Raw genomic sequence first — 17731 nt, forward strand, 5'->3', positions numbered from 1 at the left:
GCGATAGAGACGTTTGATATGATCAATCAGGCTTACCCAGATGTTGCTTTGTCAAGAAGTGGTGCGTTTCGGTGGCACCAGGTCTTTTTGGAGGGCTGGGAAGAAGTCGCTGCTGAAGGCCGGAAGAATGAGCAAAAGTGAAAACGATGCTGATTGTCTTTTTTGAGATCAAAGACATCGTCGACTATGCATTTATTTCTCCTGAACAAACTGTCAAAGCCAAGTTTTACGTGGAAGTCCTCGAGAGACTCAAATAAAGGGTCAATCGGGTCCGACAAGACATCGCAGGCGATTGGAAGTTGGACCACGACAACGCTCCGGCTCACACCGCCTTTCTTGTGAACAGCTACCTAACCAAGACCAGCATCCCAACTCTTCCGCAGCCGCCCTACAGCCCAGATGTGGCTCCCCGGACTTTTGTTTTGTTTCTTTGCCTGAAAAGGCCCATGAAATGCAAGTATTTTGATATGACAGAAGGGATCCAAGCACCTCGGCCCTCACGGCTATTCCGGAGAATGCTTTCCGTGACGCCTTCAATACTTAGAAAAAGCGCTGCATCAATGCAGAAGGAGCCTATTTTGAAAGTTCTTAACAAATTCTAACGATTGATTCGATAATTTTTTTTAAATCGACTGAGTCCTATTACTTTCCGGGCAAACTGTAAAGTAACCGGCAGTTCCAAACGATTGATTGAAAACTTTTCAAAGTAGCTTATGAGAAAATTTAAAGAGCGTAGTTGTGAGACAAAAGATTGAAAAACTCTTTTGGTCGGGGCTTGAAAGAGAGCTACTGTCTTTAAACTATTTCGGAAGATATTTATAAATAGTTTTACCAGCAACTTATGAAATAAAAAGAACGGTTTTACAAGCCGAGTTGTTTTCTATCTGTAATGACATTGCTGATGAATACACTTTCTCCGAAACTATATTGTTCGTTGTTTTGGCAGTTGCATGCAATTCATAATTGACCGTCCTAATTTATTTTAATACTATTGTACCATGTATAGATTAATAACTTAACTTTTGATTAAGTTTTAGTTGACAGGATTTTAAAAAACTGTTTTTGTACAGTATAAGAACTATTATTGGTAACAAAAAGCGTATTCGAATCACATTTATTATCATTGTTCGATTGACTCAAAGTTATGCACGAGTACCTTTGCTTTTACAATATATACAATGTTGAATAGTAATGCATTTATAAGTACGAATATGCACCTAGATTTTAGAAGACTGTTATATGCTATTTATATACACATTTGTATTCATTCCGATTTTCATCAATACCACACACATTTGTACAGGCGTGTACATATACACATTATAGCCTGTCGATATTATTTTATATAAAATCGGGTATGCGGGAAATGTGCCACAGATCATTCTGAACAACTTAAGACTCAATAGACTACGGGTTTAAAACCGGTTTCGAGAAAGCGATTTTTAAAGCGAACTTTAAAATATCTGAATGAAAAAAAAATTTATGATCCGAAAAAAACTTCTTCTTAAAATCCGCTGGTTCCAAACAGGCTTTTGGTTAATAGTTTTTCTCAATAATCTGAAGATCATTTCCCGCATACTCGACTTTTCCGTTGATTTGAATCCCGTTTAATTATCTCGCTCCACTTGCTCTTGCCGGAAAGGCGAGACTCAAATAAAATTATCGTTGCAATAAAAATCTTTTTTTTTTAATTCTACTGTTTAGGCATTCGCATGGTTCAGTGACCTGTTGGTGGAACATGCAGAAATCTTTTGGTCGCTATTTGCTGTGGACATGGATAGGGTACTCACCGAGCAGCCACCAGATACATGGGACTCATTTCCTTTATTTCAAATACTTAATGACTATTTGCGTGTAGACGGTAAGTATTATGTTTCAAATATAAATTAGTATTATAATAAAAGGATTCGGAGTTCTGTACTTTTTAAAGAAAACCACAGAAATTTCAAATTTAATGGGAAGTGTTAATTATCCTTCGAAAGAGCATTATTTGACAATTATTTTTTTAAGATTATCTCTTTCAAATATTGGCCGCGGCTACGTCTCAGATATTCCATCCATTCAGTCCAATTTTCGATGACTCGTTCGAGCACTTCGATGATGATGTTTAGCTCAAAGGCCGGAATCGAAACGGGATTGTTCGCATAGACTTTACATATCCACACATGAAAAATTCTAACGGTGTGATATCACACGACCTAAGTGGTCAATCGACCGGCCAAAACTTGAAATTATCTGCTCAACGAAGTGTTCTCTCAATAAATCCATTGATGCGATGTGTGGGAAGTGGAGCCATCTTGTTGAAATCAAATATTGCCAAAATTACGACCTTCAATTTTAGACATAAAATAGTCGGTTATCATGGCGTGATAACGGTTACGTTCTCACCACAATAATTTTTGAAGAAATATGGAAGGATGATTCCTCCGGCCCACCAACTACACCGAACCGATGTTTTTTCTGGATGAAATGGCAGTTCTTGAATTTCTTCAGGTTGCTCTTCGTTTCCATTGAATCAGAAATTATCGCTGAACAAAATTTGGCTCGGAAACGTCGTATCTTCTTGAAACTTTTCAAGAGCCTATGGAGCAAAGTGATGTTGCTGGCGAAGGTCGAGCGGCATCAGTTCTGATTGTATTTTGTACGCTTTCAATTTAAGATCTCGACGTAAAATGCGTCTAGTCGTTCCATACGTCGGTGCGAGTTGCTGCAAACGGCGCCGAATCAACCCTACTTGGTCTACCTGTACACTCTCAGCTATGGCTGCCATATATTCTTCACTGCGTGCTTGACGTGGTCTATTCGGTCGAACGGCTGATAGTGTTGTATGCTCAGTAGGCCGATAATGTTTCAGAACGTGAGTTTTCGTAATAAAGTTGAACGATTAATAAATGTTGTTCAGGCGTAAGTCTTTCCATGATAAAATACCAAACAATACAGAACAAAAATAACATGACAACTTGACACGACTCACACGTGATCTGTCAAAAAAATGCTATTGAAAACAAGTAAGGAAGGACTAAGTTCGGGTGTCACCGAACATTTTATACTCTCGCATGATAAAGTGATAATTGAGATTTCATTATACGTCATTTACATATTTTTCAAATACCGTATTTTTGTAAAGTTTTATTCCGCTATCATCATTGGTTCCTAATGTATATACTCGTATTATACAGAAAATGCATCAGATGGAATTCAAAATAGCGTTATATTGGAAGAAGGCGTGGTTGTGAACCGATTTCACCCATATTTCGTACACGTCATCAGGGTGTTAAGAAAATATTATATACCGAATTTCATTGAAATCGGTGGAGTAGTTCCTGAGATATGGGTTTTGGTCCATAAGTGGGCGAGGTCACGCCCATTTTCAATTTAAAAAAAAAGCCTGGGTGCAGCTTCCTTCTGCAATTTCTTCTGTAAAATTTAGTGTTTCTGACGTTTTTTGTTAGCCCGTTAACGCACTTTTAGTGATTTTCAACATAACCTTTGTATGGGAGGTGGGCGTGGTTATTATCCGATTTCTTCCATTTTTGAACTGTATATGAAAATGCCTGAAGAAAACGACTCTATAGAGTTTGGTTGACATAGCTTTAGTAGTTTCCGAGATACGTGCAAAAAACTTAGTAGGGGGCGGGGCCACGCCCACTTTTCCAAAAAAGTTACGTCCAAATATGCCCCTCTCTAATGCGATCCCTTGTGCCAAATTTCACTTTAATATCTTTATTTATGGCTTATTTATGACACTTCATAGGTTTTCGGCTTTCGCCATTTTGTGGGCGTGGCAGTGTGCCGATTTTGCCCATCTTCGAACTTAACCTTCTTATGGAGCCAAGGAATACGTGTACCAAGTTTCATCATGATATCTCAATTTTTACTCAAGTTACAGCTTGCACGGACGGACGGACAGACGGACGGACAGACGGACGGATGGACAGACAGACATCCGGATTTCGACTCTACTCGTCGCACTGATCACTTTGGTATATATAACCCTATATCTGACTCTTTTAGTTTTAGGACTTACAAACAACCGTTATGTGAACAAAACTATAATACTCTCCTTAGCAACATTGTTGCGAGAGTATAAAAATAACTATACTTTGATCACCTGTTAATTTATGATTATTTATTCAAATAACATGTAAGTACTGTTCGTTACTTTTCTCTACAGAGTATTTAAAGCCCATAACTTAGCTAAGCCTGATAACGCACACATCATTCACCCAAGAAACTCATCCTAATTTTTAGCTTAGCTCCTACAACGTCTAAGAAACTCACGCGCAAACAAACGCTAACTACACTACTAACATCTATCCGTTCGTTGGTAAATATTTCCCCATACTCCCAAGATTTCTAATATCCAAGTACATCTGTGGAAATTCATCTCAACAGCATTCCACGCATATATCCACGCTAGCGGCCATATTGAACTCACTTAATTCGAGTGAGGGTATTGCGTATAACCCATAATTTGGTTCAGAATAACAATGCACACATAATGTCTATAAGAATGAAAATATGGTTATTCCTCAGTCTTCTTCTTCTTTACCGGCTAAGACACCGCTTACACGGTAATAGCTAAGTTAACAACAGCGCGCCAGTCGTTTTTTCTTTCCGCAATGTGGCGTCAATTGAAGATACCAAGTGAAGCCAGGTCCTTCTCTACCTGTTCTTTCCAATGTATTAAAGCTGTTCCTCTTGCTTTGCCTCCCACGGCAGTTACTGCAACGCATACTTTCAGAGCTGGAGTGTTTTTGTTCATTCGGACGAAATGACCTAGTCAGCTGAGTTAATGTCGTCGTATATCTCTTACGGCTCATCGTTTCAATGAATGTGATATTCGCCGTGGCCAAAGGACCACAAATCTTCCGCAGAACCTTTCTCTTGAAAACTCGTAACGTCGACTCATCAGATGTTGTTATCGCCCATGACTCTGCATCATATAGCAGAACGGGAATAATGAGTGACTTATAGACTTTGGTTTATTGTTCGGCACGAAAGGGAGTCCCCTCCCCTGAAACATCGTTTGGTATCGAACGGCTCGGAGAAGTTCTTTCCGATTCTGACGGGGTTTCTGTTGTTGCTCAACAACAGTTTACATAGAAGTATTAGCTTTTCGGGGATTCCAAATTTAGACAAAGCGGAGTAAAGGCAGCTCCTTTTCGTGCTGTCAAAAGCAGTTTTGAAATCGATGAAGAGGTGGTGTGTGTTGATAGTTTTTTCACTGGTCCTTTCCGAGAATTGGGCGCATGGTGAATATCTGGTCAGTTGCTGATTTTCCAGAAAGAAAGCCACGCTGATAAGGTCCAATCAGTCTGTGCTTTAATCTTTCACACAGTACATTCGATAGAACCTTATATGCGATGTTAAGGAGATTTATCCCAAGGTACTTGGCGCATATTTTTGGGTTTCCTTTTTTGGGGATTGGGAAGAATAATAAAATAACAGTATTGTTGTAACTTCTTTATTTAGGAAAACCAAAATTTTTGTTTAACATATTCATGGTAAAGTCGGCCGGACGGGCCGGAGTTTAGTCCTTAGTTACTTAAATTCAAAATACATACCAGCAAGTATATACATGAATCGTTTTTATGTAGATAATTTGCGGAACGGGCGCTTTCACCAACATTTACGTGACACGTTTGCACCGCTAGTTGTACGCTACGTCGACCTCATGGAATCATCAATCGCTCAATCAATACACAAGGGCTTCGAAAAGGAACGCTGGGATAGTAAAGGGTAAGTATGTTCCAAAAGCTTTATCTAGTTTCTCAATTCAACCGTCACTATTTTTTATAAGATATTTGAAATATAAATGTTGCAAAATTTAGAATATTATCTTAACCATTTATGTGTGCATCTTTATCTAATTAAAATTACCACAATTTAATTTCTGAAGCTGTAAAATAAATAACTCAAAATGATTTCACTGCCTTCGAAAGGTTTGATGTAGTACAGTTGTGTGTAAAGTACTCTCATTAGACTCTCTTAAAAGACATAGCACCAAACTTGTTACATATTTAAACATATTTCTATACTTTTATTTTTTATTTATTATGTGGGTCAAATTGAATATACTTTCACCAATTCAAATTTAAAATTCCATATCTAGTATCAATTACTGGATAGTATTTTTGTTCATTAAAATACTAAATTTTTAAACATTTTTATATTGAAAAGTGTGCTAAATAAATAAGCTGAGTTAATATTACAACTTTTTTCTTTTTCTTTGCTGACGTAGACATCGCTTACATGGCTATATCTAAGTTGACAATAGCTCGACAGTCGTTTCTTCTTTTTGCGCCAATTTGAGATACTAAGTGCAGCCAGGTCCTCCTCCACCTGATCTCTCCAACGGAGTAGAGGTCTTTGTTAGTCGAGGTCGGACTTTACTTTTCAATTATTTACTCAGTACAACGTGGCACCTGTTGGCAAAAGTGATTCTACGTTAAATTTCTATGCTTATATCGTTGTTGGTCGTAATACTGATTCTAAGATGCGACTTCATAGTTATGAATCTTAACAATGACGTGTGAATCAAGTCGCGATTGCGGTGATTGTTTGTTTGATGACAGGAGAAATTTCGTCTTGTCCTCATTCACAACCAGACCCATACGCTTCGCTTCCTTCCCTTCTGGAGAAAGGAACTAACGGTCGATAGTAGATTTTCCTGGTCTAACGCCACACTGATAAGGTCCAATCAGTTCGGTGACGTTGTGTCTTTCACACTCCACGCTCGGTAAGACCTTATATGCGAAATTAAAGAGGCTTATACCACGGTAATTGGCGCAGATTGTGGAATCCCCCATTTTGTGGATTGGGCAGCGCACACTTAGTCTCCAATCGTCGAGTATGATTTCATCCCACTATATCCTGTAAAGAAGCTGATGCATTCACCTTGTCAGTTCTTCGCCGAAGTATTTGAATAGCTCGGTCGGCAATCCATTGGTCACTGCCGCTTTGTTGTTCCTCAGGCGAGTAATTGCTATTTGCACCTCTCCATAGTCGGGCAATGGAACATCTATGGAGTGTTGATGAGGGTTGAAATCTTTAAACAGAAAAACCACAATAATACTTTTCATCGCACTATTATCTGGAAAATAGGAATGTTATAGATTTCATGAAATTCTCGTATTTCTTTAAACCCTATTTAAAGGGCACAGTTGTAAGGTAACACGTGTGACTACGATAACTACGGAATTATACGGCTAAATAGGAGTAAACCTCCCCAAGGCAAGCAAGGTACTAAATTTGTGAACCAAAACAGCATTTGAACGGAATGAAAGTTCAATTTCCTAATCTGCATTAAAAAGTTCTCTTGTAAATGCTTTATACCGAAACCAGTTCCAAATATTTAGTTTTTGCGATATTAAAATTTACTTAAAAATGGGCGGTGATTTTACTTCAAGTTTCTTAAGCTTTTAGAGTGAAAACTTCTATTCTAACCCAAGCACACGAAATATAGATCAAGTGTTTTGAGGATATTGTTGTACATAATTAGTAGACCAAAGATGGTTGGTACATCAAGTAATTAATTTAATTAAGTAATTTTTAATGTTTTCTATATTTTTGTTCAAAATTAAACTATTCCAATAATTTAAATAATTTGTTTAGAGCAACATTACCTCTTCATTATTGCTTATTTCTTCATTCAATGTTTATATACCTACAAACTTATTTATGTACCCACTTGCAGCAAATCCGAACCTGAGACCCTAGTAGTTGAAAACTTTAGATATTTCACGATAACATAGCCAGTATGCCGCAGGAGATTCGGTTAGTCTTTCATGTATATAATCGAAATTTGTATCATACCATAACTGAACTCGGTGTCTTCGGATACACAATCAATGAATTTTAACAGCTTTCCGTGTTCCAAAAATGAAAAAAAATTAAATTATTTTCATTATTTTAAGTGTGTAATTGTTTTCATTAACAGCAATTAATTACCATTTTCATGAACTACATGTTTTGAAGTTCTCAAAAATCATGAATTCGTTTTCTTATTCCGAATTCGATTATTTTATTTTATCCACACGTCAAAATGGGAGGTCACATTTATGCCAAAATAAAGGAATAGTCTACGTTTATAAAGATTGCGGGGCGTAATTAACTCTTAGCTTATACATGTATGTATGTATGGAAATATTTTATAACTTTGGTGTTTGTTAATCAGAGTAAAAATTGATTGAATAAAGTTAGTTTTCACTGTATACTTTTATCTCAAATTAATGTGTTATTTCTTCTTCTCTCTCCCTATTTCTCTTTTCCTTCTTTTAATACTTTAACTTAATTATTTTGTATTTGTATTTGTGCCCTTTCAATATGACTTAAATATTTGTACTCACATCATTTACTGTAATCGACAACTACAAACGACGTATTATATAGGATTAATGCAGCTTTAAATCCAGCGACATTAAATAACGCGGCTCAGGCTTTAAATACCGCAGCCCTTAATCCGGCGGCGCTACTTGGGAGCAAAAAAGATCAGGTCAATTTCTATATACCAAAGCTACCAAGGCGTTCTGTTAATGCTAACGAAGATACGAGGTTTTTACTCATTTAACAATAAATATTAAAATAAAATAAAAAATACACACTCAATAAATATTAACGTATATAGATATATAAAAACTTTCCCGTACATTTTGAATAAATATTATGCATTGCTTTTTATGATTTTCATTAGTGAGCATAAAATATGTAGATAATGCAACATATGGTATGTATGTCGTATGTTTTTGTTTTTGTAACCGTTGCAAAACTGGATCAGTAAATAAAGAACAGAACAAATATCAAAGTAATTTTTCAGAAAAATATTTTATATTTATTATTCAAAAACAATATAAGCAAATTAATATATTTATAAATATTATGCATAGTAAACTCATAGATTAATCAATCGATCGCTTATCATGGAGAATTACAGCGAAAATGGGAAGAAAGTAAATGATGTGCTGTATGCTAAAATAATTGTTTTCTTCCCACATCGTTAATTGCTTTATTTCGAAAACGTATGAGCTTTAAAAGTTTTTTCTGGACTCATTTACAATTGGTAAATTTTAAAGCTTTATAAAAAACATTGCACAACTTGTGAGTCGCAAGATTTTCTAGAGTACAACAGTACGGTTATACATACATACGCATTGCAATAAATGATAAAATGTAGTTGCGTTTCTAAAAAATAAAAATTGAGATATGCCGATGAAACTTGGTATGAGGGTTCCTTGCCACGTCCACAAATCGCCATTAACCGAAAACATATAAAATACCATAACTAAACATTAAGCTAAGATATAAAACTGTATTTTGGTACAAAAGACCCCGTACCAAGTGGGCAAAATTTTTTTTAACAAGTGGGTGTGGCCCCACCCTCCAACAAGTTTAATGCACTTAGCTACAACAACCAAACTTGCTCAATACAAATCTTATAAGAACTTCTACCGACAGTGTGAAAATAGATGAAATCGTAGGATAACCCCTCTCACTCCCCATATAACGGTACTGTTAAAAACTACTAAAAGCGCGATAAATCAATAACTATATACACCAGAGACAGTAAATTTTACCATTAAGATCGTATGAGAGAGCTTTATGGGAATTTATTATCTCTGGACCCGACCAAACCGATTTTGACAAAATTTAGAGCGTGGCTTTCTTCTTACATTCGTATGCCACATTGTGAAAATCGACGAAATCGGACAACAATCACGCCTACTTCCCATGTGGCACAATTTTAAATCCCACTTGATTCGTTCAGTTTCCAGTACACAAATTAAGAAGCAGATTTTCTTATCCTAATTCATGTATGCACCACATGCAGAGTGCATACACATATGTATCTTAAACATAAGTGTACACATACACATACGCATACACAACTATTTCTTATCTATTATTATTTTATGATCATTTGCGATTCTTTACATTGCATACATTAAATACTACAGTCTCTAATCAATATACCCGAAATGCACATTTATTACGGTGATGATTGAAATGGGTATTTGTACGTATGTACATATTTATGTTTACGACTGTATTTGTATGTGTTAGCGATAATGCACATAAATATTGTAACATGATATCTGTTTCTATACAGATTTACAAAAATATCTTATTTACAATTGCAGCCGTTACGAACTGTTCAGAAGTCTGTGTGCCACCTTATGAACAAAAATCGTTTAAGTCCAATAAAAACTGTTCCAGAGCCTAGGTACCGAATATTTAGACCCCGGTACCTATAGTTGAATTTTGATCGAAAATGTCGGTCAATATTTGATATATAACTGAAATTAACTGATAAATCTTCCCTGAAAATAGTATATCTGTATCTCAAAAATGAGTTGAATTGGACCAATACTTCTGTTAGCCCCCATATACTTAGTTTAAAGATTTTCGAACTTCCGGGTGACTTTGTATGAAAATGAAAATAAAAGAGTGTGTTTATTACTCATAACAATGTACCTTTGTGCTTAAATTTGAGCGAAAACTTGACCTAGACTCTATATAACTTATTTCAGGATTTTTTAACATCCGGCTGACATTATTCCATATGATTGGTTTTAGTATTTCCTTAGCCTTGATTCTAACAAGTTGCAAGAGTATGCAATGTATATGCCATACAAATTCTATTGGTATATTTGGAAATGATAACGAATATGCATATTTCAATTTTCTTTGAATAAATGAAGTTCATTTGGCACATCTTCACTTTGTAATAGTCGAAATAAATATAAATAAATTTTACAACAAAAACGATTTCATTCATAAACGCAGGCACAAATTCTACAAGCGACCTCGCTTCATTCATAAAAACAGACGCCGTAACATCTCCCCGAGCATGCCTTTGTTAACAAGCGTCTTTTCGCGACGATGGCAAAAACTAAAAATCATAAGCTGAACATCTTCTAAAATATTATTTTAAGTTCTCTGCTTAAAGCATAGAGAAGGTGCAAATTAAATTCTGTATGATCTTGTATGTGAATTTAAGAAAGTGTTGGTCACTCCACCATATTTTTATCCTTTCCTTCCCTCTCGCTAGTTTTCTTTCACACAAAATGATATGCATTTCTTGGAATATCACTAAGAATGCTTTCTATGCTTCTTCTTCTCGACTCAAAAGAATTACACCACAATGATATTTTTATATCGAAGGTCTTATTTAATTATTAATTTATATTACAGGTCATAGACTTACTTAGTAGAAAATATATATACTATATGTATATATGTGGAAGAGGCTAACTTTAATATATTGGATTAACTTTTGCCATTACTCAAGTATACGAGTACTATAGTTGGTATTTCCAAGTAATTTTATGAAGAGAACACATATGCTGACCGACATAAGCGACATAAAGTCTACTAGATGTAGTATATGGAAACTGGGGTCGTTCGTGTACCGATTTCAAATTTTTAAAAAACTTTTGAAGTTTCATTACGATAACTCACGTGTTGAGCGATATACGGGGTATGTTCAACCAGAAGTTCGATAATTTTTATATTCGAAAAGAAATATTACCCGCGTTCACCTATTTTTGGCAGAAAGGCACATAATTATAGGGAAAAGATTGTTTCTATATTTCAATAATACATTTAACGGATTGACCGGTATTTCGGTAAAAGCCAGTCATAGTAGGCAGGAAATACCATGCCTCAAAGCCACTATCTGTGCAAAGTTTTATATGTATGTAACTTTAGCTGTGTTTAAGTTATTTACTGTAAAGTGAAACAATTATATGGTTTAACAAGTAAGGAAGGGCTAAGTTCGGGTGTCACCGAACATTTTATACTCTCGCATGATAAAGTGATAATCGACATTTCATTATCCGTCATTTACATATTTTTCAAATACCGTATTTGGGTAAAGTTTTATTCCGCTATCATCATTGGTTCATAATGTACTTATATATTATACAGAGAAGGCATCAGATGGAATTCAAAATAGCGTTATATTGGAAGAAGGCGTGATGTGAACCGATTTCACTCATATTTCGTACATGTCATCAGGGTGTTAAGAAAATATCACATACCGAATTTCATTGAAATCGGTCGAGTAGTTCCTGAGATATGGTTTTTGGTCCATAAGTGGGCGACGCCACGCCCATTTTCAATTTTTAAAGAAAGCCTAGGTGCAGCTTCCTTCTGCCATTTCTTCCGTAGAATTTAGTGTTTTTGACGTTTTTCGTTAGTCGGTTAACGCGCTTTTAGTGATTTTCAAAATAACCTTTGTATGGGAGGTGGGCGTGCTTATTATCCATTTTTGAACTGTATATGGAAATGCCTGAATGAAACGACTCTATAGAGTTTGGTTCACATAGCTATAGTAGCTTCTTAGATATGTACAAAAAACTTAGTAGGGGGCGGTGCCACCCCCACTTTTCCCAAAAAATTACGTCCACATATGCCCCTCCTAATGCGATCCTTTGTGCTAAATTTTACTTTAATATCTTTATTTATGGCTTAGTTATGACACTTTATAGGTTTTCGGTTTTCGCCATTTTGTGGGCGTGGCAGTTGGCCGATTTTGCTCATCTTCGAACTTAACATTCTTATAGAGCCAATAAATACGTGTACCAAGTTTCATCACGATACCTCAATTTTACTTAAGTTACAGCTTGCACGGACGGACGGACGGACGGACAGACAGACATCCGGATTTCAACTCTACTCGTCACCCTGATCACTTTGGTATATATAACCCTATATCTGACTCTTTTAGTTTTAGGACTTACAAACAACCGTTATGTAAACAAAACTATAATACTCTCCTTAGCAACTTTGTTTACATATACATTATGAACCAATGATGATAGCGGAATAAAACTTTACACAAATACGGTATTTGAAAAATATGTAAATGACTGATAATGAAATCTCGATTATCACTTTATCGTGCGAGAGTATAAAATGTTCGGTGACATCCGAACTTAGTCCTTCCTTACTTGTTATTAGTTTCTTTTGTGCGTTGTTTCTATGCGGTATCCTAACGGGGCATCTCGACAGGATAAAGTTTATGCTATACTAACTGTATTGCCGTGCCTATTGCCTGTGGAGACTTCCTATTATTTATGGAAAGCAATATATGGAATACTATGTAATTAGTATGCCATATATTAAAAGCAATAGGCTGTCACTTCAGCAGTTTGACAGCGCAGTTTTCATTTCTATGAAAATTTCGAAGAGGCAACATGTCCCATTTACACATATATCGACGGCATTTTCATTTCGGTAATATTAAATTTAGAAGAGCGAGTTTTAAGACGGTTGTGTTACATTATAAAAATAAAGTACATTTTCAAAATAACATTTTTCTAAATAATGAATATGTAATTTAATATTGTTAATTTACAGGAAAATTATGCAAAATGGGTTGGGAATCAGCGGAGTCCTAAATTTAATAAACTTATACAAGAATAATCAAAATGTCATATCAAATTTATTATTTTAATTGGTACATAAAATGTATGCTATAATTATCATAGCCCGAAAATATAAAATCTTTTTTTACAAGAAATGCATTTGTAGAAAAATCTATATTTCTCCTTTCTTTATTTTCCATATAAATTATTTTCATCCATATAAAACTTTAACCAGTTCAAGAGCTCAAGACATGCGGTACATCAGCTCGAACCTACCTACCTGACGCCATTTCGTAAATGATAAAATAAATTTTTCAAGAGCTCAAAACATGCGCCACATCAGCTCGAACCTACCTACCCGACGCCTTTTCGCATATGATTATATTATGATAACAAATAAACACATACAGATTTGGCAATAGCAATAGATTTGACAGTAGTATGCCATAATTTTTTGCCTGTCGAGATGCCCCGTAAATGAGCTTCAGCTATGGATATAGTAGACTTTTTGCTCTTGTGAGCGGCCACGGTCGTGCATGCAAAAACCTTTTTTTGAGTTGCTTGATTTTGTTGGTGCTTAAATCTGGTTAGCAAAAGTATATACAAATTGAAATCAACTTAACCAATTTATATTTTTTTATTATATATTCATAGATTTAAGCAAAATTCAAAAAACTTCATGTCTTATTCTATAATAAATATATATAATATTCTATAATAAACATTTATTTTTATTATTTTTTTGTGACTGCCTTGATAGGAATCTTTTGAATAATAAAGCCAGGGTGTACAGTAGTAGAACGCATTCAAACGAAAGGGACATTAAAAGGAAATTACCAAAAATAACTGTAAACTTCGAACTATGGTCTTGCATATTTTCATTCTTCTGTGTGACATTCGCCTTGGCCGATTTTCGGCTTGCGTATGCTATTACGCGATATAAGAAGAACAGTGCTAGCAAAGCACCAAGGCGCATAAAAAACACAGAGTAAATTTCTGAGTGTGTCTCTTTACTCCGCATATTTTTGTGCGTTAGTACCGTACAAGTACTAGTAATGCCTGCGAGGGATTTTAAGCGATCACTTGAAGTGGTCAAACCACGCACCGCATTTTAAGCGAGTATACTAGTTGTGGTCAAATCAGGCACCGGTACCGATCTCTGGTATACATGTTCCTAGGTACCTAAGGTGGATTGGTATTGCAGAAGGGCGAATTATCAAACAAATGTGCATATTTTCTATAGGTTGAGAACATCCGCTGTTTTGCAGGTTCCATTAAATATTTATATTTCAATAGTGACTACTTGATTATTCCTTTCACAGTGTTATAATTCCCGTTAAAGGCAGATTTATCCACTTCAGGATTGTTTCATTTAATATCGTAAAAACGAAGAAATATTTCCATATGTACTTATGTTGATACGAATGTACTTGTGAACAAATTAAGATCTTTCAGTGGTTATGTTATTTTATATATTATTTATACATATTTTCACTCTTAATAAAGTTGAACGTTACTGCTATTTAAATATTTCTTGGAAAAAAATATATAGAACGTGTTACTATAAAATTTGAGTTCATAAGGAAATTTTGTGCTTGGCAAATAAGACGATTCAATAATTATGATCAACATGTCCATGCCATACATGCCATGTTTACCAAAAATTATTGACATTTTCGGGAGTCTTTCTATGGCACAATAGCGTATTTGAGACCGAAGGCTTAACATTTTTAAGTCATATTATATACAAGGTGCGTTCCAAAGTAAACAGGAATCTTTTTGAATCTAGCGCCCCCTGGTGGCGCCATATATATGTCGACTGGTGCGTTAGAATCTGCTATCTTTATCTTGTCCAGTGAGAATTTCAGGATGATTGCTTATCCCGTAGCAGAGTGCAGGAGTGGTTTCGACGTGGTCGAGAGGAGATAAATGACGATCAACATGTGGGCCAATCAAAATCCGTGATCACCGGAAATTCCATCGAAATTTTGCGTGAATTTATCAAAAATCAGCCGAAATTATCATTTAAATTCATAGATATGGAATTGAACATCTCCAAAACATCGATTTATCGCATTTTGACCACACATTTGGGCTTACGAAAGTTGTGTGCACGGTTTGTTCCGCTTAAATTGACTGACGACCAAAAGTTGCTCAGAATCCAACATTCGAAGGACATCATTAAAGAGGTCAAAAAGGACAAAAATCACATTTTAACCATTACCTGATATGACACCGTGCGACTACTTCCTTTTCGGAAAAATGCATTTGCCCATTTATCATAAGAACACAGACTTTTTCGTGCACAAATGGTATACCTAATTTAATTTATGAAGTTGTAAGTGTTTATCTATGTATATACAGATGTACACAAAAAACTAATGCTGATTCAGTTAAAATATCAAACGATTAAAAGTAGACACACTTCTGATTGTTTTAAGAGAGTGCTTATCACCCCAATTACCAGACTATTTCTTAAAGTATGACGAACATAATTGAATTTTTACCAGAAAAGTTTAAATTGCAAATGTGCCATCAAAAATAAAATAGCTCTTTTTTCCAGATTTAGTGGACAGACCAAGGCATTGATGAAATACCGCCGATCTTAGCAGGAGATTCAAACGCTGGTTTAGTTTAAATTTGCAACTAGTTGCTACAGAGTATTATAGTTTTGTCCACCTAACGGTTGTACGTATCACCTAAAACAAAACGAGATAGTTATAGGGTTATATGCAAATATGTATATATGTAAATGATCAGGATGACGAGAAAAATTGATATCCGGTGGTCTGCCCGTCCGTTCGTCAGTAAAAATTGAGATACCTTGATGAAATTTGAAAAAAATTTCGAACTCGTAAATGGGCGTAATTGGACCACTGTCACGCCAATAATCGCCATTAACCGAAAACATATAAAGTGCCATAACAATTATAATATGAAATTTTATTAGCAAGAGGCACCTGTGTGAAAATTTTTTTGAAAAAGTGGGCGTTGCCTGCCCTACAATAAGATTAATGTACATATCTCTTAAGTCAAATTTGCTGGGTACAAATCTTCTAAGAACTTCTACCGACAGTGCGAACATGTTATATGTTACTCCTTATACATATACCATATGAGAGAGATTTATGAAGGCCGGTGTGAAAATTAGACGATTGGCGTGGTACAGCCCACTTGCTGGTGAGCTCCCATATCTCAGGACCCGACCAAAGCGATTTCGGCAAATTTTAGTTCGTGGCTTTTTTCTTACATTCTTATGCCACAATGTGGAAATGGACGAAATCGGACAACAACCACGCCTACTTCCTATATAGCACAATTTTAAATTCCACTTGATTCGTTCAGTTTCCTGTACACAAATTAAGAAGCAGTTAATATAACGGGATAAAACTTTGCACGAATAATGTCTTTAGTGTGTGCCACCTTAATACCAAAAATTGTTGAAATCCAATAAAAACTGTTCAGTACCTATGTACTGAATATTTAGACTCCGGTAGCTATAGTTGACTTTTGACCGAAAATGTCGGTCAAAGTGTGATATACTATACGAGTATATAACTGAAATTAGGGGATTAATCCGTCCAATATGTGAGTTATACCAATGAAAATGTGAGAGCGTGTTTTACTCATAACAGTGTATCTTTCCGCCTAAAATAGATTAATTTGAGCGAGAACTTAGCTTAGCTCCTATATAACTAATATTAGGATTTTCGAACATCCGGCTGACTTTACTATATTTGATTGGTTTCACCCCTTAAAGTATTTCCCTGGCTTTGATTCTTGCAAGTGGCAAGAGTATAAAATGTTCGGTTGCGCTCGAACTTAGCCCTTCCTTAATTGTTTAAGTTATTGTTCTGCTATATAAAGTGTAGTGTGGTTTTTATGTTTGCTAATTATAAAATTATATACTGTTTTTAAAATATTTCTATCGTGTTGAAAACCACCATCTACTTTTTAATTGAAAATTTTATTACTATTTTAAATGGCGCTATGATGAATAAACCATGTCCTCATAAATGTTTTTCGACTTCTCAAGAAAATCTTTGCATGTTTCTAATTGGTTATTAAAACTAAAAAAGAAAAAACTTTTAAAAAGGGTTACGTAGGCAGATGTGAATTAAGTTTTCGTTAACTGATATTGCTTGTTGATTTTAAAATTCTGTCATTAAAAAGCTTTATAGTGTACTTAAAAGTTAGCTCGCATACATACATTGAAATAATGCTGCACTTAAAAAAGATTTATATTATTCTTGCTTATAATAATTTCATTCTTGACATACATACATATATTTATATATTTATAGCGATTGCACACATGTGAAATTAATGATAGTTTTCATAAATAAGTATGTAAATGCATA

At 35.2% G+C, this 17731-nt stretch overlaps 1 protein-coding gene across 3 annotated transcripts in view; it reads left to right on the plus strand.

Moving 5' to 3' along the window:
* The window catches only part of LOC120779464 (calcium-dependent secretion activator-like), a 74173-nt gene that overhangs the window by 48327 nt on the left and 8115 nt on the right, over nt 1-17731 (plus strand). For 2 of the 3 annotated variants that reach the window (XM_040111725.1, XM_040111727.1), the window contains 3 exons: nt 1705-1861; nt 5601-5742; nt 8395-8556. In XM_040111725.1, the coding sequence (XP_039967659.1) occupies nt 1705-1861; nt 5601-5742; nt 8395-8556 (461 nt within the window). The remainder of the gene's footprint in view (nt 1-1704; nt 1862-5600; nt 5743-8394; nt 8557-17731) is intronic. The other variant, XM_040111726.1, reaches the window with a different exon arrangement.

The sequence above is a fragment of the Bactrocera tryoni genome, unplaced genomic scaffold, assembly GCF_016617805.1.
Source record: "Bactrocera tryoni isolate S06 unplaced genomic scaffold, CSIRO_BtryS06_freeze2 scaffold_11, whole genome shotgun sequence".
NCBI classification, from domain to species: domain Eukaryota; kingdom Metazoa; phylum Arthropoda; class Insecta; order Diptera; family Tephritidae; genus Bactrocera; species Bactrocera tryoni.